The sequence below is a fragment of the Saccostrea echinata genome, unplaced genomic scaffold (assembly GCF_033153115.1).
Source record: "Saccostrea echinata isolate AGI-Se365-2 ecotype Australia unplaced genomic scaffold, CSIRO_AGI_Sech_v1 ptg000029l, whole genome shotgun sequence".
Taxonomy (NCBI): Eukaryota; Metazoa; Mollusca; class Bivalvia; order Ostreida; family Ostreidae; genus Saccostrea; species Saccostrea echinata.
The window spans coordinates 36,227,748-36,253,130 of NW_026889778.1; the positions used below are offsets into that span (position 1 = coordinate 36,227,748).

General features: G+C 32.6%; 2 protein-coding genes and 1 pseudogene across 2 annotated transcripts; 2 read left to right on the plus strand and 1 right to left on the minus strand.

Moving 5' to 3' along the window:
- The first annotated feature begins 446 nt into the window (after positions 1-446).
- LOC133195875 (steroid 17-alpha-hydroxylase/17,20 lyase-like) lies at positions 447-9,983 on the plus strand. Its single transcript, XM_061331844.1, has 6 exons — positions 447-1,141; positions 1,703-1,912; positions 3,710-3,839; positions 4,505-4,770; positions 8,789-8,916; positions 9,498-9,983. Exons 1-6 carry the CDS (start codon positions 584-586, stop codon positions 9,715-9,717), a joined length of 1,512 nt encoding a protein of 503 aa, XP_061187828.1. The 5' UTR covers positions 447-583; the 3' UTR covers positions 9,718-9,983.
- A 5,948-nt stretch (positions 9,984-15,931) lies between these two features.
- Positions 15,932-16,777, minus strand: LOC133195876 (galactoside alpha-(1,2)-fucosyltransferase 2-like). The gene has a single exon (XM_061331845.1). The coding sequence runs from the start codon at positions 16,775-16,777 to the stop codon at positions 15,941-15,943; it is 837 nt and encodes a 278-aa protein (XP_061187829.1). The 3' UTR covers positions 15,932-15,940.
- Positions 16,778-21,356: 4,579 nt separating this feature from the next.
- LOC133195252 (uncharacterized) lies at positions 21,357-23,636 on the plus strand (annotated as a pseudogene).
- Positions 23,637-25,383: the final 1,747 nt, after the last annotated feature.

Sequence of the window (25,383 nt, forward strand, 5' to 3'; positions counted from 1 at the left end):
AACCGCGTATGGTCAGCCCTTTTAACTATATAATTTATAAATTGATACCTTTAGACAAAAGCATGCCTTATTCATGCAGTAACATCTATTGAACAAGCAAGCCCTATATGCGTACTAAAGGTATTTGAATTCCAGATATAGAAGTTACTGTGTTAATGCCTTATTCAGAACGGACAGTGAACTGCTTATGTCTGAGGTCTTATTCCTTCAGTCATTCGGTGAAGGAACGACATAGAGTTAAGCAAACCCTTATGAGGTCAACTTTTAACTTCTAAACTAATTTATAACTCATCAAGCGAAGGGTTAAAGAGGCTGTTTAATTAGTAACAGATTACACCCTTTGACTAGGTGCAAATAACAAGTGTGAATAAATGAACAGTACCTAATTTTTTTTTAGCAATTTCCCCTTAACATTCCATTCAATGTTAAAAATTGCTTGATATGTAAATCACTTTACAGCAACAACGATCATCATCAGCAACGACGTCGGCAGAGAAAGGCAATTTGTCTAAAATCCAAGACTCAAATGGAAGTGTAACCAGAATCCTTATAAAGCAATCGTCTGCAGTTTTAAATCGGCATCATGTTGGAATATATTCTTACAGTTTTTATTGTGATTATGTGTGGATATACCGTCGTTAAAATCTTTGTTTTTAAAACAGAGAGCCCGCAGCCCCCAGGACCAAAAGGATGGCCAATAGTTGGGGTGGTGTTTGAGGTTGATATTTCAAAACTTCACATTAAACTTTACGAATGGGCGCAAATCTACGGCGATGTGTTCCAATTTGATTTATTAGGCCAAAAATTTGTCTGTATAAATTCAATAGATATCCTTAGAGAATTGTTTCTGAAAGAACCAAATGCCACTATTACTGCAGATCGTCCATTAACATTTACTGGTAAATATGTATGCGATGATTATGCGGATGTAGGATTTTCATCACCAAGTGTACTTTGGACAAAACGTAGGAAACTTGCGTTTCAACTTCTACATACGTATGGAAACGGACTAACTTGCTTGGAAAGTCAAATATTAAAAAATCTACAGACAATCAAAGATAATATTCGGTCTTTATCTGGGAAGAATATTTTCCCTGTCGACTTCGTCGATGACTTTATTTTCAGCACCGTTGAAGTTTTGGTAAGAATTACTGATCATTCAATATCAAACTTCAAAAAAATTGGTAGAAATTACATTTTTAATTATGTTTATTACTGTTTGCTTTAGTGAAATGGTTAATTTTGAAATTTTCTTGTTCTCATGCATCATTTCTCAATTCTTATTTCAACGTAAGTTACCTGTTATTGAACAGAATAAAAAGTGCATAGAATAACACGCATTTACTGCTTTTAGTGTTTCTAACAGTTCAGGTTAGAAATACTGAAAGCAGATACTATCTTGCAGATTTGAATTAGTCTATAATAAGTCGTGTTGTTAAAGATAGGCTATATTTAATTAGTTAAGTAGAATCTGAAGACAGAAGATTTTTTAAAGACGTCATCAATCAAATCAGAGGCGTGAAGATGTACTAGAAACAGTAAATCTTCTACAGTAGCATTCTAATTAATTTTCATATTTAACCACAATTTTCAGGTGAAAACCTTTAATTTTAAAAATTGCAATTATTGATGTTAATTAATAGAAGAAATGATGAAGCTTTATCGTTGTTTTGAAAGGGAAACTTTTTTAAATTTTCAACAGATAATTGGTCGCAGTTTTGGAAAAGAGGGTCCCCTGCGCAATCTTCTAATAAAACAGAATGATTTGGTGAACAAGGTTGCCAACCCAGGAACAGATTCAATCTACGCTGTGTTTCCTTTCCTCCGATTTTTGCCTCTGTCTGTATCATTGGCTTTGCGAGAACTTAAAAAATCCCAAAGTTGTTTGTTGGATTTATTAGATACGTTATCGGTAATGCATTAATCAATATCATATTTAATAAACTGTTATATGCTCATATATACAGCGGAAATCAATATTGTTTTGGCCTGGTCTTATTCATTAAGTAACAGTGATCAAGACTAAAATCTGAAAGCTTTGTAATTTCTTTGTTTATTAAAGATATTTGTCCATAGAATTCTTCACAATATATTCTAATGAAGTAGAAAAATATGACTTTTGTGTCCCACTTAGGCTCCGGTAGTTTTGGAGTATTGTCTTACCGCGGCAGGTGTAAGATATTTTGTGAAAGGACTTCAAAGGTACACAGAGTACAAAACTGTAAATATTATCAACAGAGAATAGGCTAAACCAAGAAAAGGACTTAATATCCAGCGATGTCCATAATTATACTACTGATTGCATACGCAAAGGGTTGGGTTGTTTTTCTGCTACTCTCTACATAAAAAAATAAATCAATTGCACGATTAGTTGAATCACTGTACGTACAGCAGTATACTTTAATGAGGCTGGGCGGACAACGAAGTATACAACAGATTCATATTGAAAAATATGAAATATGATTTTCTAGCCTTATGCTATTATTTAATAAAGAAAAACCATGTGTTCCAGCTAAATATTTAATGTATAATATCCTATATTTTTATAAAGAACTCTTATTTTGGATGTTTAAATAGTCTGTAAATGGTCCTGACCACTCAGACATCTTAAAGTACGAGGATGATCCAAAGGTTTGCAAACTAATTGAATAACTTCCATAAAAAAATCAAGCTAGGTTTCAGTGTTTATCTTTTTTTTTTAAAAAAAAACCCTCTTGTTTTAGTACATGTTTTAGTACACACATGCCATCGTTCTGCCAATGCACGAAACACAGAGTCCAGATGGTCATGTAACATGCTCCGCAGCGTACTGTTCAAAGCAGCCCAAAAATTTACCACGCAGGTTATTTTAGTAATAGGAATAGCCCATATGTCACAAATTGCCAAATTTCGGCCATATGATGGTGGGATTAGGATATCTTTTCCCAGTATTAGTATGGTGTCCATCACAACCCGACTCCTCTTTAATTCGTCGTGTTTCCGGTGTGGATCAAGAATGGTTCATTTCCTTTTATCATATCTGATTTGTTAACGGTCTAAAGTAACTGATATTTAAGTGGATTTAGATTTCCTTATTGTTAAGATATTCAACTATTTTTCTGACTGTGATTCGGCGATTCTTTATTACAAATTCCTCACATAAGGACACATCTCTTTCCAAGCTCCCTTTCACCGGGCACCAAAACAATCATCATATTTAACCATCTCCCTTCCATCACTAAAATAATCCATACAATTACTAATTGAATTTTTGGCACGTCTTTTCTCGCCATAAACCTTGTACAAATCATTATTAATTACTGCAAACGATTTTACGTAAAACTTTACAGCCGTTCCTTGCTCGAGTACGACTCGGTCAACCTTTTTTTTTTGTCACGTCATCTACATGTTGACGACATTTTCACATCGTACATGTAACGTCTTAAACAAGTAGCAAAATATTACGTTACACATTATTTATAGAACATGTTTATAAATATACATTTGCCAAATTTCATTCTGATCTGAATTGTGTTGATAGTTCACGAACTTTTTGATCACCTCTCGTGATTGTTAATAGTAAATATCCTTTATTACTTATAAATTTTAATGAATTATATGTTTGTTATATCTATCAAAATTTTTCATTTACAGCAGCGAAACTAGTTTTTAAATTAGAAAAGAAACTTTTACAACCCAAATAAACTAATAAAATATGGATTCTTTTAAGAAAGAAGAATGCGAAGAAAAGGGAATGTATCACACTATGAAGGAAGTAATGGAAGAAGAAGACAAGAGCGGGAAACCCTGGTTCACAGAAGTAAATCTGGCGGCATTATTACTGAACCTTGTTACAGCCAGTAAGTGTTAAAAGACATTTAATACTTTATATGGTTAATAAGTAACCTGTCCCCTAAAACAATTCAGCCTCATACAATGAGCTTTGCTGTGAGCCTTAAAAAGAATGTCATGTAAATATATTCAGGTCGAAGATGCAATTTCAAATATTCCACTGCTCAGCATGAACATTTTGCAAATGTATTAACAGACAGAGCATATGCTTTAGAGTATAAAAGGGGTGAATAAAATGTGACGTAAAGGACAGCAATAAAACACTGGTCAAAACTGAATAGAATACTGGTATTCTATCCTGTCCTGTTATTAAAACTTATGTATATGGACTTTTTTTATCATATGTATATCCTAAAATTAGAGCCTTGACTAACTTTCTTTTTAAATAAAAAAATAATATGTTCGATTTGCTTGAATAAGAAATTTAGAGAAGCTTTCCGATGCACATATTTTATTGAATTTCATTAAATTTTATGCTTCTACCATCACAACTCATAGATGGCCATTTGGCATTTGGCTATGTTCTATTATTTCATTTCTATTTTCTGGTAATAGAATGGCAATTACATATGGACTTGGAATAGGTTGCTGGGTGGGTAGGATATTTAAATTATTTGAAAATTTACACAAACGTAGAAATAAAGCTACTTTTACAGATCTCGCGTTATTACAGGTTTCCTGACGACTAGAGGAACACTTCTGTCACTGGTGCATATACTTGCTAAGAGACCAGAACTTCAGAAAACACTACAAAAAGAAGTGGACGATGTCATAGGAACCGATCGGGAACCTAGACTGTCTGACAGAGAGAATTGTCCTACGCTCGAGGCTGTTATCTTGGAAACTTTGCGATACATTTCCCACTTACCAGTCTTTGTTTTTCACTCAAGCTCCGATTCTTTGACAATTGGTGATTATACAACAGATAAAAATACAGTGGTAAGAAGATTTTGAATAACGTACATGTAATATGAGTTAATCTGATATTTTTTTTAAAAATATATGACTTAACTACCGATACATTGAATTTGTAAAATAATTTTTGTTTTTTACATTTTTTCACAATATGGAAAAGTTAAAATAGCTACAAATACAATGTTGTAAAATACTACAATATATGAACTTCAGAATGGCAATGTACCTGAAAATATTTCCAGACCTCAAGATACATGTATTTTCATTGCGCGAAGATTGAAGCAAGGATTTATGTTTTATAAACTTGAAATTGTAAACAGTTACTTTTTCTTAGGACAACAGTTACAACTTAACTGAATTGCCGAGGGTCATTAAAAAAACTTAGACAATGTCGCTCTTCATTATGTTATTATTAAGATTAACACACACACACACACCCACTCACACACACACCCACAGATATATATATATATATATATATATATATATATATATATATATATATATATATATATATATATATATATATATATATATATATATATATATATATATAACATTTATTTTGTCGATGCGTTAAGTTTCATTCCATTTGATTAAATGGAACTCATGTTTCTTAATTCTATAATAATCATGTTTTGTCACCACTGAGCATTGTTCACAACATTGTAACGTCAAAAACATCGTTGTGAAAGTTTCTCAAGCTCCTTCTTCATTTCTAAAAGGGTCTGTAGTGCATACCCATTCATCAAAATCGTCTCCATAATACTTGACACTTAAATTTGCTAACAGTTATTCGAGTAGCATGTATTTAGTCTGTCAGTGTTCTCAAATTCTTTACGGCAAAACGCTACTTTGATTCACAAGTTCGGCAACTGTAAAGTCACTTTCAGTGCCGTTACACACTTTTTTGATCAGATGTTTACTTATAATCTGTTTTTTTTTGGCAGACCGTCCATCGTCCGATTCAAATCTCTGCCACTCAAAAACTGACATTTATATATAAATGTACGGCTCACTTTTGAAACGTTTCTTGATTCCTCAAGCATTTTTAGCTCACCTGAGCCGAAGGCTCAAGTGAGCTTTTCTGACCACATTTTGTCTGTAGTCCGTCTGTCCGTCTGTAAACTTTTCACATTTTCGACTTCTTCTCCAGAACCACTGGGCCAATTTCAACCAAACTTGCTACAAAGTATCCTTGGGTAAAGGGGATTCAAATTTGTTCAAATGAAGGGCCATGCCTTCTTTTAAGGGGAGATAATTAAGATTTTGTGAAAAATTAATGGCATCATTAAAAAATCTTCTTCTCAAGAACCACTGTGCTTGAAAATATGAAACTTATGTGGAAGCATCCTCCGGTAGTGTAGATTCAAGTTTGTTCAAATCATGACCCCCGGGGGTCGGGTGGGGCCACAATGGGCGATCAAAGTTTTACATAGGAATATATAGGAAAAATCTTTAAAAATGTTCTTCTCAAGAACAGCAAAGCCATAATTGGTCATATTTACATGGAAGCATCCTCAGGTAGTGTAGATTCAAGTTTATTCAAATCATGACCCCCAAGGGTAGGGTGGGGCCACAATGGGCGATCAAAGTTTTACATAGGAATATATAGGAAAAATCTTTAAAAATCTTCTTCTCAAGAACAGCAAAGCCATAATTGGTCATATTTACATGGAAGCATCCTCAGGTAGTGTAGATTCAAGTTTGTTCAAATCATGACCCCGGGGGTAGGGTGGGGCCACAATGGGCGATCAAAGTTTTACATAGGAATATATAGGAAAAATCTTTAAAAATCTTCTTCTCAAGAACAGCAAAGCCATGATTGGTCATATTTATATGGTAGCATCCTCAGGTAGTGTAGATTCCAATTTGTTCAAATCATGACCCCGGGGGTCGGGTGGGGCCACAATGGGCGATCAAAATTTTACATAGGAATATATAGGAAAAATTTTTAAAAATCTTCTTCTCAAGAACAGCAAAGCCATGATTGGTCATATTTACATGGAAGCATCCACAGGTAGTGTAGATTCAAGTTTGTTCAAATCATGACCCCGGGGGTTGGGTGGGGCCACAATGGGCGATCAATGTTTTACATAGGAATATACAGGAAAAATCTTTAAAAATCTTCTTCTCAAGAACAGCAAAGCCATGATTGGTCATATTTATATGGTAGCATTCTCAGGTAGTGTAGATTCAAGTTTGTTCAATTTATGACCCCCGGGGGTCGGGTGGGGCCACAATGGGCGATCAAAGTTTTACATAGGAATATATAGGAAAAATCTTTAAAAATGTTCTTCTCAAGAACAGCAAAGCCATGATTGGTCATATTTACATGGAAGCATCCTCAGATAGTGTACATTCAATTTGTTCAAATCATGACCCCCGGGGGTCGGGTGGGGCCACAATGGGCAATCAAAGTTTTACTTAGGAACACATAGTAAAAATCTTTTTAAAAAACTATTACTTAAGAACAGCAAAGCCATGATTGGTCATATTTATATGGAAGCATTCTTAGATAGTGTAGATTCAAGTTTGTTCAAACATGACCCCTGGGGGTTGGGTGGGACCACAATGGGTGATCAAAGTTTTACATAGGAATACATAGGTTAAATCTTTAAAAATCTTCTACTCAAGAACAGCAAAGCCATGATTGGTCATATTTAAATGGAAGCATCCCCAGATAATGTAGATTCAAATTTGTTCAATTCATGACACCCCCCCCCCCCCACCAAACCACTTTTAAATTTAAACTTTTCAACCTTTCAAGACTGAACTGATTTCTGCTTTTTCCTAGCCATAGTGCTCAGGTGAGCGATGTGGCCCCTGGGCCTCTTGTTAGAGTTGATTTCAGAGGTTTCCCGAGTGCAATACATATATATTGTTATAACAGTAACTTGATTCGAAGAGCCGTATCACGTCAAGTTGACAGGTGCAGATCATCAGATCAAACGAGACGCGAAGCGTGATACGGCTCTTCGGATCAAGTTACTGTTATAATGATAAATTTATTATATACCCCTTTACAACTAGCAAAATATAATAAAAGGAAACGTTTTGGCTCAATTACATTACTTTTATTCATTAAACAAACCGTTTTGTCAAGGAGCTTTTTGATGGACGAAAAAAAAACAACATTTATCTGTGTACTACGTCATCAGTTTCAGAGAGGGGTGATATGGATTCAGAAAACCACAGAGTGGTGATCGGAACGTCGGATCACACCGTCACGTGATTGCGTAAATTCAACAGTAAAACTGAGTGACAAACAGTTGGGTATATAATAAATATGTATTATTATAACTGTTACAGTAACTTTATCCGAAGAGTCGTATCACGTCGAGTTGACAGGCGCGGATCATCAGATCAAACGAGACGCGAAGCATCGAATTTGATCTGATGATTCGCGCCTGTCAACGAGACGTGACACGGCTCTTTGGATCAAGTTACTGTTATAATGATAAATTTATTATATAACCCCATACAACTAGCAAGACATAGTTTTAAAAACTTCTGAAATCAATTATTTAATATTTTTTCCATTAAACAAAGCATTGTGTCAAGGGACTTTTTGATGCGCAAGAAAAATAATGTCATTATTCTGTGTACTACGTCATCAATTTGAGAGAGGGGTGATATGGATTCAGAAAACCACAGTGTGGTTATCTGGAATGTCGGATCACGCCGTCACGTGATTGTACAAAATCTAAAGTAAAACTGAGTTATACACTGTTGGGTATATAATAAAAGATTGTATCGCTTCTCGCTGCCGCGTAACGTCCTACGACGTCATCTTTTTGCGCTCTTTTTCAATGAAGACTATTTGTCTTCTGAAATAGTTTTCATTTTAACGAATCAATATATTACAATAATGAACGTGCTCCGACAGTCCATTTTCGTTGTCGTTTAAAATATTTTTTTAATAATTTTTTATTCAAATTACTTTAATTGTTAAAATATGTCTACCAAATTTGGTTATAATATTTCGTCAAATGACAAAAGTATGTGTATGTTTTAATGACTCTAGTTTATATTCTTACAGATTATTCCAAATGGATGGACAATGCACCACAGTGAAAAATACTGGGAGGATCCTTTCACCTTTAAACACGAACGATTTCTAGACAGCGAAGGCCAATTATTGGCCGCTACTCATCCTATCAGGAAGAGGTATTTTCAGGAAGAAGCACAAAACTCTAGGAATAAGATCATTAGACTAATTCTGCCATCCGATCCCGATCAATTATTATATATTCATGAGTAGAATGTTAAAATTAACTTTCTTTTGTATGAACAGTTCTGAAAATATGCTAAATGTTAAGCAATAGTGTTTACTGCCGTCTTTGAGATTTGTAATAAACTACAAATCTACTCTGCAAAACATGTATAAACTGTACTTTGAAAGTACAGTTCAGACTTTAGATATAGTCAGACTAGTGAGGTGTGAGTTTACATGTATAAATGTTTCCCCCCATTAATTATTTATTATTTTCAAATTGTATATGACAGTACATTCCTAATAAATGCTTTCTGAAAGATATAACAAAATGAGACGCATAATTACAGTATTTGAACCTAGTTTCTAAATAACTTTGAATTCAAATTAAACCTTTCATTTTAAAGGCAAGCTTGTATAAAATGTTCAATATTTCATCTCAAGGAAACAGTGCAACTTATCTTTAACGATAAAATATTCTTCAATGTAAGCTTCTTAATTTGATATGAATGGTTTACTCTTTGTTTTTTTCCAGGTTGGTGGCATTTGGACTAGGCAAAAGAAGTTGTATCGGCGAAGTATTTGCAAAATCCCGTATCTTTCTTTTCTTATCTACTTTGATGCAAACAATAACGATAGCTGAACCTTACGGAAAACCTTTACCAGATCTCGATCCAAGGGAAATGATTCCAGGACTCGTCTTACAAGCACAACCATTCGAAGTTCGTTTTTTACTGAGAAATAATGAAGAGTGACCTCGTAAATTTCATAATGGGAAATATACGATAAATACAAGCGAGACCTTGAAAAACGTTATGAATACATGCTTCGGAAATATCAAAAGATTAACCGTAAGTTATCAGATTTATACATGACTTGTACATACAGCAAACAGCATAGGAGCAAGAACGTGAATCGTGATTTTGTTGTTTTTGTGCTGTGTTAATGTTTTTAGACAAATTAAAGTATCTTTAAAAAATAAGATTTTGTACCTTACCTACAATAAAAGCATGTATTTTTATGCTGTAGTTACATTTCTTTCCATATTGCACTATTGGTACCCCTTTCGAAAACAGCTGATTCAAAATTGATTCTCATAATATCATAACGAATATTCTTGAATGTGTTGAACGCTTCAAACACTTATGACGTTAATGTGGAATTACTTCTATCATTTATGATTAACAATTAATTTGTGTGACTAAACTCTCAAACTGAAATCTTTCAATGACATATTTGTGATATAATATATACCAACAATTCGAAAAATAAATGAAGAGACGACTTATTACCAATTTCTTCCACATAACCAAATATGAGTGCAAGGTATAAAAACTGGACATATTCTTGTTTTTTGTACGAATTTTTAATCAAGGAAATATTACGAAATATCTAGAGAAAAGAAGGTATTTTAATAAATTGCGTTTTAAAAGGGGCATAACTCTCAAAACAAAACCCGCAAATCAGGTTAAAAATAATTAGAATCATTTCATTTACATAAGTGGTTTAGAACTCTTTGCTTTCAATTCATTTGAAATATATTTTTAAGGTGTATCTCAACCAAATTTCTTCAAATGCTTATTTCAAAAGAGTGTTTCAGACTTTCTGCAGAGCTACCTATTTTTTGTAGAAAGTCGTATCCCCATCACTTCCGTTGACTAAGCTTTGAGCAGTTTAAAAACGCTAACATCCTTTTGGAAAATTGGCCAAATCGACTGTTGAAGTGCCTAAACCTTTATAAGAGTTAGTGGTTAATGAAAAGAATATTTAATCTATGACATGAGTTGTTGATTTTAGGGCTATATGTAGATTTATGAGACAATTAAAAAAAATCATCGGCAGTGCCTCTCGGTTTGCAGACGAAGTTGGCAACCTTGTTGATTTATATGTAGAGAACGGGGTATATTATATAAATTGTTTGTTTTAGGTAATTTTTCGAATCGTTGGTATAGATTATATCACAAATATGTCACTGAAAGATAATTTATGAGAAAAAAGTCGAAAAGGACCGGGGGTCTATATCGAAGGGGGGGGGGAATGGTCCTGTCCTCAAGCACCTGTGAATAAAGTGAGATCATCGAGAACTGAAGAAACCTGAGCCTTCTCTATCGACTTCGTTGTCATTTGGAATAAAAGATAAGATTTTTTTTTGCTAAATATGAAATAATTTTCTAATTCTGCATATTCAAATTGTACTGAATGAAGTTTAAACAGTTAATCTAATAGATACCTCTGTGAAAACTTGCTTAAAGCCCTATACACAAGAAAAATGTTTCTTTAATTCATAAGCCATTATTAATTAATCCTGTTAATGGCGTTTCAGCTGATTACTATTTCACATTCAAAGTAAATTAAGAGAACAAATTTCTTTTGGATGATATCACTAGCTAGGTAACATCTTTGAGAATCGCAATGTTAAAATACATATTGGTATTCCGCAATGCAAGTTTTAATTTTATGTGGGATCTTTCTTTTTTTTCTTTTTTCTTTTTTTGTTATAAAAACGGTGTTCTCGAAAATGATGGTGAGCCTACAGGACCCGAGGAATGGTCATTACGAAGGACATAAAGAATACTTAATGATTTTCCTCCAAAAACTTTTGGCATTGACCAAAAACATCCACACAAGTTGTCCTAATTATTCAACAAAATTACAAGATTTTTGCTTAAGCATAAAAAGATAAAACTCTTTTCTATACGTGTCATAATTCGGTCAAGTGATAAAAATATTCATAAGCCAACGAATAGTCAGTCACCTTTTTAAGGTCATTGGAAAGTGTGTCATTTGTAGGAAACCTTCATGAAAACAACGAATTGGCAAAGCGAAAACAGCCGTCGTTTTAATCAGCGATCAGCAGTTTTTCACATAGCAAATGCTAGCAAAAAAGGTAAGTAGATAAGTTTGATTTTTAGTAGTTCTTAGCCAAAACTGGAACTACTTTCACATTATATGTACCGAATAATAAAATTCGAATATTTCTCAAGTCATAGTTTCCCATTATATGCACAAAATTGTAGACCTCTACAATGTAAAATTAATTCGACTTGACAAGACTGTAGCTCTTCTGGTGTATATTTACGATACAGAAAGATCTATCTTAGTATAGTTTACTTGTGTAAAGATCTAAGCAGACCAAAGCTTAGGAGGAGCTAGAAGCGTTTTAAAAGAATTCAAAGAAATTACTAATTTTCTTAACCATGGCAACACAATTTGTCAAAATCGAGAATTATGTATATAAGTGTAGTCTACCTTGCAAAATGATTCTGGATTGGATTGGCATGTCATTCGACTTCAACAAAAATGACAGGCAAATTTTTGAATGGAAATTGAGGCCCAGGAGAGCTATTTATACAGTGCCGACCAGACACAACCTAACAGAAAGCGAACCCAGAGCGCACCCGGGGTTCGCTCTCTGGGTTCGCTTCGGGTTCGCTTGGGGTCCGCTAGTGCTGACCCCGAGCGAACCCGGAGCGCACCCGTAGTGAACCCGCAGCGAACCCAGAGCGGACCCAGAGCGAACGCTGAAAGCGAACCCCAAATTCAGTAGCGGTCCCAGAAAGCGAACGCGCGTTCGGTGTTGCGTAACAGAGCTGTCAATCAGGATTAGCGATTAACTCATCAGCGCGTCGACCAATCAGCATGCTGAACACAACTGTCGATCAGGATAAGTGAGAAAATGCGTTGACCATCAGCGCATCGACCAGTCAACATGCCAGTTTGTAATTTAAACATTGTACAAGCAAAGCGTGTGAATGTACAGTGTAAAAATATTATCAATGTGATTTTTAGACATGATTTTACATTTATATATTTTAATTCTCCACACAATATGCAATATTTACAAATCTATTTTCATTATTTTTTATTTTTAAAATATATTAATACATTATAAATTTTTATTATGCAGGTAGCATGTTACATGTATAGTTACATATTTATTTTCTTTATGTTTTTAAAATCCATTAATATATATGTGAAGTCAACTATTTTGGTGTTTACCAAAACCTCGGATTGATGAGGATTCTATGTTATTTTATGTTAAATAAGTGTAGTAGTCCTATCTTGACTAAAGTGAGTTTTTGCACATCTACATGACACCACCAACCATTTCTGATTAGGCTACTGTGTAAAATGTAAGAGGAGTTTGAAAAAGAAGAGTGTGACAGACAGACGGACGGACAGACGGACAGACATGAGTAACAACAATATACCCGAACTTTCTTTAGAAGTTTAATTACACTATCTTGAATGGTATCTTTAAAACTGAGCTAAACACTAATTTAAGAAAAGTGAAGTCAAGATCAAAGAAAAGGTTAAAGTCAAAAAATGTTGATGCAGTTACATAGCTCTCATCAATATCTATCAGCATATGAAATTTGATAAAAATATCTTCGATAGTTTCTTTGAAACTGAGCTTCGAACAGAGCTAAACGCAAAGTATGACGGAAAGAAAGACGGAAGGATGAAAGGACAGAAGGACGGAAGACGGACATGACAAACACTATATGCACCGGCCATATTCATGGCGGGGCATAAAAAACAAGGTAAAAAATTTTGCTTGCATGCACCCTTTCTCCATACCACCTCTCCATGTTCCAAGATTGAAGTTTTAATGTCAAAAGGTTCTTAAGTTATGGTTTGGAGGTGTTTTTCTCAATTTGACCTTGAATGAAGAAAGTAGTCAAGGTCAAAATTTTTAGTGCAGTGCATCTTTTGTAAATGTCTTTTTTCTATGTTACAAATTTGAAATCCTAATGTCAAAAGGTTCTCAGGTTATAGCATGGACTATATTTTTATATAAAGATTGACCTTGACCTTATCAAAAGGTAAAGGTAAAAAAAGTTTGGTGGCCTCAACCCCAATTCCATACCACCTCTCCATGTTTCAAGTTTGATGTCTGAAGGGTTGTCAAGTTAAGGCTCGGACAAAATTTGATTGAAGAAGAAAACTGACAAAAACAATATGTAGACTAGTATAGTCTACTTGTTGCATCAAATCTGTAGGAGGAATAGTTTTGAAAGAACAAATTTGTTTCTACATTATGTAATGAAACTTTAACGTAAGATTCAACTTTTCTTGCCTAGTGGTTCCTGAGAAGGAATTGTTTCCTTATACAGTAAAGCATGCTTATAGCGAAACAAGCCTATAATGAGTTGACACTTACAGCAAAGCGATTTTCATTCCCTGTGACTTTAAAATATATTGTAAACTTAATGGATATAAGCAATTACACTTATAACAAAGCAAAATCGTCCGTCCCAGGCACTTTGTTTTAAGTGTGTTTTACTGTACATTCCCATGTTTACAAAACCTTGATCCCCTATTGTGGAAGCACCCTACCCCTAAAGGTCATGATTTGGACAAAGTTGAATCTACACTAAGTAATGAAGTTTCACATAATTTTAAAAACTTTTCTGGCCCAGTGGTTCTTCAGAAGAAGATTTTTGAAATAACATTAAATTTTCACTCATTCTTATCTCCCCTTAACAGAAGGCTTGGCCCTTCATTTGAACAATTGTTTTACACAAGAAAAAATATTTTGCATGAGAAATAAAACTCGTTGTGTTTCTAAATATTTCATCACACCTCTAGTGTGTTTCTTCTTATTTTAACTAAGATAATGATGATTTTATTATGACTTCAATTTTGTACAGGCCTTTGTTTGATAATTATTTGTAATTTACCCCTCAAAGTAGTCATTTTGCCTCAAGGGACTGCCAATAAAAGGACGAATGAAAACCTTTTTTTTTTTTTTTTTTAGAATTTAAAGCAAATGGAAACCTTTTGCTGCCAATCTTTTCTGATAAAAATTCAGTGCATACAGTCTGCATATTTTAATAATAAGTGTTCTATCGTTCTGTTGCAAAAGAACTTTTTTTCCATCCAGATGATGCAATGGTATTAGTGAAATAGTTATCTTCCGCTGAATAATCAAAACAAGAAGAGGGCAAATTAAGTTTTAAGAATTTGTGCCCAATTCCATATTGTACATGTAGATATTCAATACTAAAAAAATCAAATCAATAAAAAGGAACAAAAGTTAATTTAATTTTTTCATGCAAAGGATTCAAAATATTTTTATGTTCCAAAACCTATATATTTCCTTACGATACTTAACCTGGATTCTTTTATAAAGACTACTTTGGTTGAAAGCCCGTCAGTTTTAAAAATCAGGAATAGCTACATGTATGGAATATATTTGGAAATAAGCTTAAGCTTGGTTTTCAATTCGTATTAACACATCATCATTAGGACCATAGGTAGCAGTTTTAGTTGAGGGCACAATCAAATATTTTCAGGGTGGGGAAGGTACTACGAAACAAAAATTCCCTGACAAGCAAAAAAAGCTCATCTTTAAGAAGGCAAAAGAATAAAGTAGCTATGTTTCCTATAATATACCATATAACGGCAGCATTTTTTGAGGGCCCCTCCCGTGCACCCCTCTTCAGTTTCCTACGGCTATAATCATATGTGTTTCATCTGTGCGATGATTTAACAAACCATGAGCTGGAAATGCATTTAACTTGAAAAAAAAAACAATCCTTAAAGAACCTCTATTATATATAAAATACATTCATAAGAGAGAAAAAAATTGTATAAATACACGTACTTTAAAATATATAGTTCATAGTACTTTATAGCTGACATAGCAATTTATAGCAATTTTAAAACTATGTTTGATTGATACACGTATATTGTTCTCCTACACTGCCCATGAATGTAGTTACGTGCAATAATATGAATGAAAGGAAAAATGATTGAAAGTAATGCAACTCTGATCAGTGTAATTATATTTCTCTTACAAAATCAATGTGAATTTCCAATTCCAAAATTATAGCTTATCGCTATCAAATAAATGCAGCTTGAGAAATATTACAAAAGTGTCAACTTTTTTTATTACATAAAACTACATGTAAATGTTAAAAATCATATTAAAAGAAATAAAATTATACGTGTAATTAACTCCATATGAGTACATTAGATCATGCCTACCCAACCAGGATAGATAAAATCAGAAATTTCCCCTCCTCGAAAGGCATTAGAAAATAAAGAGCCAGGGGTATATAAATGTTTATAGTATACAACTGTTCCACGTGTCATCCACCCTGCCCACCAACCAAAGGTTCCAGATGACATAATCACGTGATTACAAAGAGATAAAATAGCCATATCAATAATTGGGCTATTATCATGCAGAAAAAATATATTTTCTTCCTCGTGTAGCTTTTGTTTTAACCAGCCTATCTCATTTGAAGCAGCAATAAAGAAAACTCTCTTTGTTTTAAATTTGTCCCTAAAATACTTCATTGCATTGAGATAATATGTTACATTCGGAGTGACGTAGCCATAATTCTTGGCAGGCTTAGACACGTAATCACCTCTTCTCGAATGAATGCCAATTACTACATCTTCCGATGTATCCCTGAATCCCATTTCATTCAAAATGTCAGACAGTTTTTCACGAGCTTCATCTTGAATTTCGGAATTGAATGTAAAAAGTTCCCTGATTTCATCTTCATATTGAGTCCAATACTTCCATGACTGAAAATAGCCATGAAAATAAAATCTTTTGTTCATGGACAGTTTTGTAAATTTTTCATCATAAGAACACGGCCATCGCTCAGCTTCACGAACAACTGTGTTGCATTCTTGTCTTCTTGCATTCTGCTCTTGAGATTCGTAGTGAGGTAAAGTGAAATATCTAGACAACTCGAAATTTTCAGGAAATATAGGATATAAATTCTTAATTTTTGACGTAACGTGGAGAAAGGCGTATTTAAATATAAGATTCCCTAACCTCCCATTAAATGTCATACAGGCAATGGACTTATTTCCGCTTGTGTAAGTGTAAGCTTGCGCATTGCGAACATATGACGATGTTGTGAATATCTTCAGAATGCCTGTTTGTCTTCTATGTTCTGTTTGCTTGTTTTCTCTGTGGAGAAATACTGAGGACGAGTGATATAAAATTTCAGTTTTTTGCAGCGGGAAATTTTCTTTTTTGATTTGATTTTGTCTCAAATAAATGTTTTGGACAGAAAGAAAAATAACGGAAACCAGTAACAGCAATGTACCTGAAAATAAGAAGAGAAGTAATTATCTTAAAGTATGAAAAGTATGAATTTTAAAAAAGTGGCGAATTGAATTATCTCTTCATTTTTAAAAGTTTGTTACATGTAATTACTGATAAGTTCAGAGGATTTCATTGCTCCTTTCTTGAAATTCTATATTACCTCTGTTTTAGTTGCAATTGAAAAATATTCATTGAAACCTTACTCAAATAGATTTGTCTGTTTATTGTGAGATATATATTAAATTTCCCATTAAAAAAATGATTTAATGGAAAACGTACATGGAGAAACAAAGGAAGACAATCATGCATATGAACATAAGAATGTTTTCAAATTTGCATTCATATTAGCAGTGTGTCATCATAACAGTTTTGTTTTATTGTTTTAATAAGCTATAGGCATATATATTATGGAATATTAGTCGTTTTAAAAGATCTACATTATATAAAATTTTTTACGAAATGTGCAAGAAAAGATATTGTTATTAGATTTTATAATTAATAAATAATTGAAAATTGTTAAATTTCAATTATTCCATGGATTATAAAAAAGAAATAAAAATATATCTATGCAAGCAATTTGTGTGCTATGCACAGTATAAATGTCGAAATAAAATGTAAGGCTTAGCAATGAGTCCAAGCGATAGTATACGAGCTCATTGACTGATCTTAATTGAAAATCAACTCATCTCAGTCAACTGCAATTATCTATAAGGGGTCTGGTAATTTACGTGTGTTTATTTCGATACAGCAAATCCATTACTCACAAATTGTTTTCAAACTTCCTGGCTAAAAAAAAAATTATGATTCTTATATTAATGAAATTAAAATCTAAAATTTCATCTGAAAAGGGAATATTAAGTACCATTATTAAGATGCAGTTCGATTGACGCTAACAACTCTTGCTAAACATGAAGTATGCTTGATCAAGACAGTACGTGACACGTGAAAAGAACAACATTGTTACAAACAAAAAATGCTGAAATATATCAATAAAAAAAACAGGTTTCATGCGTCACTTAGCAAAATTTTCAGCCAGTTTTATATGCTTGTTGCATACATTTCGTGAACTTTGGACATTATAATGACCTTCTTAGCAAATATAACCTAACACTGGATCGTATTTTGGCTGACGAATTTCATAACAATTATTAGACTTTAATAATGAATTTTACTACGGAATGTTAAATCTACCTGATAAATACAGAGGGGTTACGGCGGACGTGACCGGTGAACAGAGGATGCTTACTACTCCTAAGCACCCGATCCCACCTGGAATTTTCATGGATCCGTGTTTTTTCCCCTCTTCACAGATTTTTATTGTTTATAGATTTTTCTTGGAGATCGATCACTGTTCATTATCTTCAACGTTTTTATTGAAAGCATTTAACGTTCTTCACTCACAGTCTTTCACTTATAAAATTCACGAAATCTTGTTAACAATCATTATCATTTGTTCTTGGGATAATGATTTAAAAAAAACGTCGACAATATTTTCAATTTCAATTTCCATAAGAATCAACCAACCAAACCCCCAAAAAACAAAACAAAACAAAAACAAAAAACAAGAAAAAAAAAAAAAAAAAACAAAACCCAAAAAAAACAAAACAAAACAACCCCCCCCCCCCCCCAAAAAAAAAAAAAAAAAAAAAAACAAAACAAAAAAAAACAACAAAAAAAAAACAAAAAAAAACAAAAACAAAAAAAAAAAAAAAAAAAAAAAAAAAAAAAAAAAAAAAACAAACAAACAAACAAAAAAAACAAAAACGAAACCAACTAACAAGGAAAAGGAACCATACCCATTAAGAAGAAGGGGAAAATATCATATAAAGGTTGTTCGTACCAGTATCCTCTATATCTAACGAAGGTCTAAATCTTGGTGATAGGTCAAACAAGCCAGATACATACATCCGGGGTTTATATCCTTTATATAGGATGTTATCATCCGAAGATATTTCTTACGGATTTGACTAGTACATAGACAATCAAGTTCGATCCAGAAAGTTTAAGAAAACTTAAATTATAAAACTTGACTTTTTCATCTGATAATCATTCCAAAAGGATAGTAATTTAACTTACCTAATTTAGACTTCGTAAAATTATTCATTATTTTCCTTCCTCTGCACTCAGTTGATAACCTTTATACTGTGTTTGCATTGATTTATCAATGTAGGAGTTGATAAGTTATAGATATGAATTTATATGGTTCAGTAATATTGTAATATCACAGTTTGTATTCTAGTTTGTGCACGCTTTATACAATGAAATAAATGATATTTGTATGTAAGCATAATCTTTTAAAACAGGCCAAGCATCTTTATCAACTGTGTAAATTATTGTAACAAAAACATACCATCCCTGACGCATACCTAGGTTATATTGTCTCTCTTTGACAAACAAATGCCATACTTAAAAAGAAGTTTCAAATTTTAGCGTTTTCAAGATATAACATTTGTTAGAATTGCCATTGATGTTTAACATATTAATTGCACAATATACATTATGGTTTATTTGCATAAGCCATACATCATTGTTCAATGCAACAGATAATGAACCCCGCTTTGCGACATAATTCAGCACTTGACAATTTCACTCCTTTGTTTATCATCTGTGATGGCGTAATCAGTATCGTGGTGTTCATGTACTAAGCTAAACAAACTGTTCACACTAAATGCTGTAAAATTACAACAAACGTACAAGCTTGACATCAATGCTTATTCACTTTATCCGGCTCAGGCATCGCAGTCAATTTTATACTGTCGACAGGGCAGGTATGATTTAAAGAGAAAGTGATTTCAGTTCTTCATTTTGTGACACTTGCGAGATGTTAACTTTATTCAATTTAGCAATCCTTACACTCTTGATAAATAAACAAAGATATATATATATATATATATATATATATATATATATATATATATATATATATATATATATATATATATATATATATATATATATATATATATATATATATATATATATATAAAACAAACAAACAAACAAACAAACAAAAACCAAAAAAGAAAAAAAAAACTAGATGATTCTTAAAATTTTATTTTAACGGTATGTAAATAATGGAAACATATATTTTATGCAATTATAAACGTGAAGTCAACAATTTTGGTGTTTACCAAAACCTCGTTTATAAATAAACGGATTGATGAGGATTCTATGTTATTTTATGTTAAATAAGTGTCGTGGTCCTATCTTGACTAAAGTGGGCTTACCTAAGGCAATCAGAAGTTAGAAGGTTATTCCCTATTCCCTATTGACTATTCGAATGGCGAACCGGATGCTGCTACCGGTTCCCTATTCAAGTTACCGTAAGTGTCCTAATAATTTAAAAAAAAAAACTTGAATAACTCATTATAATACATGTTAAAGAAGCAAATCAAAGACATCACTTAAAAAAGAGGAGTGAGGACCACAAACCAATGTAGCTAGCCTGATCGAAATGATGACAGTGGATAGAAAAGGTAAACCTTGAACCAGGAGCTAGTTAACACCCTGGATCTCATATTTAGATCTTCATATTTTTCCAGAGGAGGGGACAGGAAGGGACCCCTTGTCTTTCAAAAGGAATTGAGTTTGCAAGAGCGGTAGCCCATTTACTTAATGCTGTTCATGCTCAATCCATGTGGTTGCTTGCATTAATTTTTTTTTTTTACTTTTAATAAAATATGGAGATAACGAACAGGAACAAAGCTCAAAAGACCATTGGAAAAATACATATTGGGAGCAGGGTAAATACGGATTTCTAAAAAAAAAATCTGAGGTAGGATCAGGTGCAGTGGAGGAGTAAGCATCCGCTATTGACCAATCACACACATCGTGTGCTTCTTGTTTTGATCGGATAAATGGAAAAATTTGACGACATAGAGAACAATCCCTACTCATTTAAAATACATATACATTTATTGATTACAAAATAGCCCACAAAATAAACAATGTTCATCAAAAATAAGAATAAATCCTGGAGTAGATATTATAAAGTACTTTACATATTTATACTATGGTATTTTGTTATCTCTTCTCTAAATTGTCTCATAAAAATTGTTTTTAAAATTTCTATTCTGATGAAAGTCATTATAACTAAATAAAATGTGAATTAACATAAAAACTACTATACATGTACATATTCTAAACTGAACTATTAAACGAGGATTCCAGATATGTGCCAGTTGATAAAATTCATTGACCAGGATTTGTTCTGCTAAACTAATCAAATACAAGCATCTAGGTCCTCCTTGTACTCTGTGTACAACATTCTCCGATATTTCCAGTATTTTTCATTCTTTTCTTTTATATTCTTTTTCAAACATGGTGAAAACTTTCAAGGAGGAATTTCAGGTTGAGTTTTTCAAACTCGATAATGCAGAACCCCGGAATTTTGTCATTTCCAAAGTAAGTCCAACTATAAAGTATTCACCTATATTAATTTACAAAAAAAAATGAAATTCATTTTTGTTTTCAAGTACAGTGAAGATGTTTAGAGCAAAATCATATATTTTTTTTAAAACTTGAAAAAAATTTCAATTATTCTAATACATTTTACATGTATCATTTTAACATAATCTTATCAATCAGATGTTTAACTCATTGTTAACTCCGTCTGGTTTTTTTTTTTTTAATTTACAGAATTTAACTGTAGCTATCTTTAAAATTAGAGAAAGATGCAGAAGCAAAATCTTAATAGAATTGCCGTATCAATTTATCTACCATTTTTTTTTCATTTAAAATACTAACCAGATAAATCCTCTTTTTCTAGTTGATGCACATGTTTTTCTATCCAATATGGACAGTGATCTGGGCCGTATTTTATTTATTCAATTTGCTCTTGATGCCATACTATAGAAAAGACCTAGCACCGTATCCTGAACCATGGCCATTTTTACCTTTCTAACTGGGCCTGTCTCATTCTTGCTGTTCATGCGGTATTGGACTGTGTAATTACTTTCTACGTCTTTCTGAAAAAGCAGCCACTTCTGGTCCCTGATCCAGGTAGCGAATATAACAGCAACATCATCAGACAACAACAAAAACAACAACAATAATAATAATGTTGTCATAAAATCTTGAAGTTAACTATATGAATAACATAAAACACATATTGCACATATTATTTACATATCAACTTTTCAAAGACAATTACATATTTTTTATAAAGCAAAACAGTAATATTATTCAGAGTTTTGATAATTTTGATAATTGATAATAGTTTATGTGTATATAAGCTAGTATCTACGTGATATGGATTTAAAACCAAAACTGATTATAAAAATGTTAAATTACAGCTGGTTTGATGAATACCCCCCTGGTATGAGAAGCTGCTGTGGGTGACATACAACATCACAAACGTTACAACCCTGACAATGACACTTCTACTTGGCTCTCTTGTTACTTACCGTAATACATACCACTGAAACACTCACAGTTTTCTATAGTAGATATTAATTCAATTGACTATAGGTCTATTGCAACCAATCGCAAAAATGAATCTTTTTTACGCAAGTTATTAAAAGTCAGGACCAAAAATAACAAATTAAATAAATCTTAATGGAAATTACTTACACCTGTTAGAGATAATCATCCAGCATGTTGCATTCTGTTTAAAGGAATTTGTTACGAATCTTGATATTAATAACCCTTTAATTTATGCTTAAAAAATATTAATTTGATAATTTTGTTAATTTTGGGTGATTTGTTTATATTTTTTTATGTAACGTCCCTTCAAGAATTTTTCACTCATAAAGAGACGCCACCATTTAATGTGGAGGGCTGTCAATTATGACCTGTACTCGGCACTTAAGGCCTTTCAGTAATGAGTGATCTTTTTCGTGCCAGCACCCTCTGCGACACAGGACCTCTGTTTTAACGATCTCATTCGAAGAACTGATCTCCGCATTGCGCAGTGGATTCTAACCCGCGACGTAAGGATCAAGTCCTTACACCGCGACTCTAGAGCAAACGTTTTAACCACTGCGCCACGCGGGTGGAAGCACTTTGTAAAACAACTGTTTATGGCATTTATCTTTGGGATCATTTTTGTCTGCGTGAAAAAAAAATATCGAATTTAATTCATTTGATAAAAATTAGTATAATGTAAAAGTAAATTGGTTGTCTCATTTTTCAATTAAAAAAATAATTATAGAAAAAAAAAAAAAAACTTTTTTACAGGTGCTGACGCCCCAAGTGTTCTGATACAAATATTCAGCTCCTTCTACGTCATCGCTAATATTATAATCGGAGGCAAGGAAACAAGGATTTTGCATGCCTACCAACCAATGGCATATCTGTTCCTTTACATCCTGTTCAATTTGATTTACTCGGCAGCTTCCGGTAACGCGATTTATCCAACTATGGATTGGGCAAAGAAACCTGGATACGGAATCCTCTGGCTTCTTTGTATCCTCCTGTTAATTGCACCTCTGATTCATCTTCTTGTTTATGGTATTTATAGACTCCGAGAATTCATTGTTGAGAAGTGTACAGAAAGATGACGTACCTGTCTAAAATACTTCTGAATATTCCCACGACAAATACTAGACCTGTTTGATTATATTTGTTAATCAATTAAACCTGTCAGTCATATCTGAACATTCCATACACTAATAATGTATAAAATTGTAAAACAATAAATAAATAAATAAAATAGATAAATAAATGAAAGAATGTTTCAGACTGTCTTGTAGTGTTTTTTATTTTTGTTGATGGCATATATTACCTCAAGAAAATCTGTATATGAAGAAAATACCATTGCATTCTAGGTTTGTTTTAAAATGTCAGTGGGTATGCAATGAAACATTGTTATGTTATTTCTTACAAAGTTAACTTAAATATTAATGAAATAAATGCAGACAAGCAAGTAAGATTAACAAGTTTTGTAGATTTTAAAGAAATATTTTTTTTTTCAATATTGATTTGATACGTTTGAGTATGTCACAAAAAGTCATTTCTTCTGAGTGTTGCATAATAGAAGATGATCTTAATTAAATGAATTGAATCAAACAAATAAATCTGTTGAAAAATGTACATAGGAATGATTAAAGTGTGTTTATTCTGTGTGTTCTTCCTATGAGATAACAGTTTCAAATAAATAATATTATTATATTTACTGATTTATTTGAAAAGTGATGCTGTTTACTTGTTATGTCGGCAAATGAAATTCTTTTTAAAAATTAATACATTTGCCTAAGTGATACGTTGGTACTTTGCCATCAACCTATGGTGTACAGTAATGCAAAGTGAACTACAATGCATGCAATAACAATTAAATATGTTCGAATAACTCCTTGATCAGGACTAATTGATAAAAAGTATAAACACCTTTTATAAAGAAAAAAAAAACCCAACAAACATTTGATATGGTATATGGGTTTAATATCACTGGAATATGATGCTGCATATCATTTAAACTAGACATCTATAATCAGTTGTGTTTTAAATACAAGTAAGTATATCTTTAAAAGAACTATATGCGGTATATGCATATTTTTTGCCCCCTCCAAAAGTCACATTTTGAAAAAAATTTGAAATGTGCTGAATTTTATATATTGTATGAGAAATCTAAATGAACAAAAAATATTATAATTTCAAAGTAGGTTATTGGCAATTTTTGTTTCTATGACGTCACAAACTATTCGGATTTTATGTTATTTTTCAGAAAGAGGGACAAAATTGAAAAAATTTGTTCAATTTTTACTATAAAATTTATAGAGCGCAGGCCTGCTCAAGAACAATATTTACATATTTCATTGATATTATCATTCTACACATTATATTAAAATATTGGGTCGGAGCAGGCCTGCGCTCAGTGACTTTTACTCAAATTATCGACGTAATATACACCTTTTTCTGTGTAAATCATGAAAATTTTGAATTTACGTCATTTTCCTGACGTCATATCTAACATATGGCGTCATGGCTTATGAAAATATTCAGTGCTTTGAAGTCTGCAGATATCCCCCTGTTTTAGAACATAATTAAAGATTTCTCCGTCAAAGTTTGATTTTGGGGGGCAAATATCGGTCATTACCGAATATAGTCCTTTAGCAAACCTTTTAAACATATAACCTACATGTAATCTGTATTCCGCGACTTAAGGTACATTTAATATAACTGAAATTATAAAATACCGTGATATAATTCACCCACACAGTACATCATCTTCGTTGATTAGAAGTCTTGGGAGTTCACCAATACGAAAGACAGACTTTTGCTAACTTTTGATTTGGTCTTTAACTTTATTTTCCATCCGATAAATAGTCGTTTTTTTTCAGATATGATTTTCTTTGACAGTTACTCTGTAAATAGTTAAAGATTATTTCTGCTCCCTCCAAAATTTAAG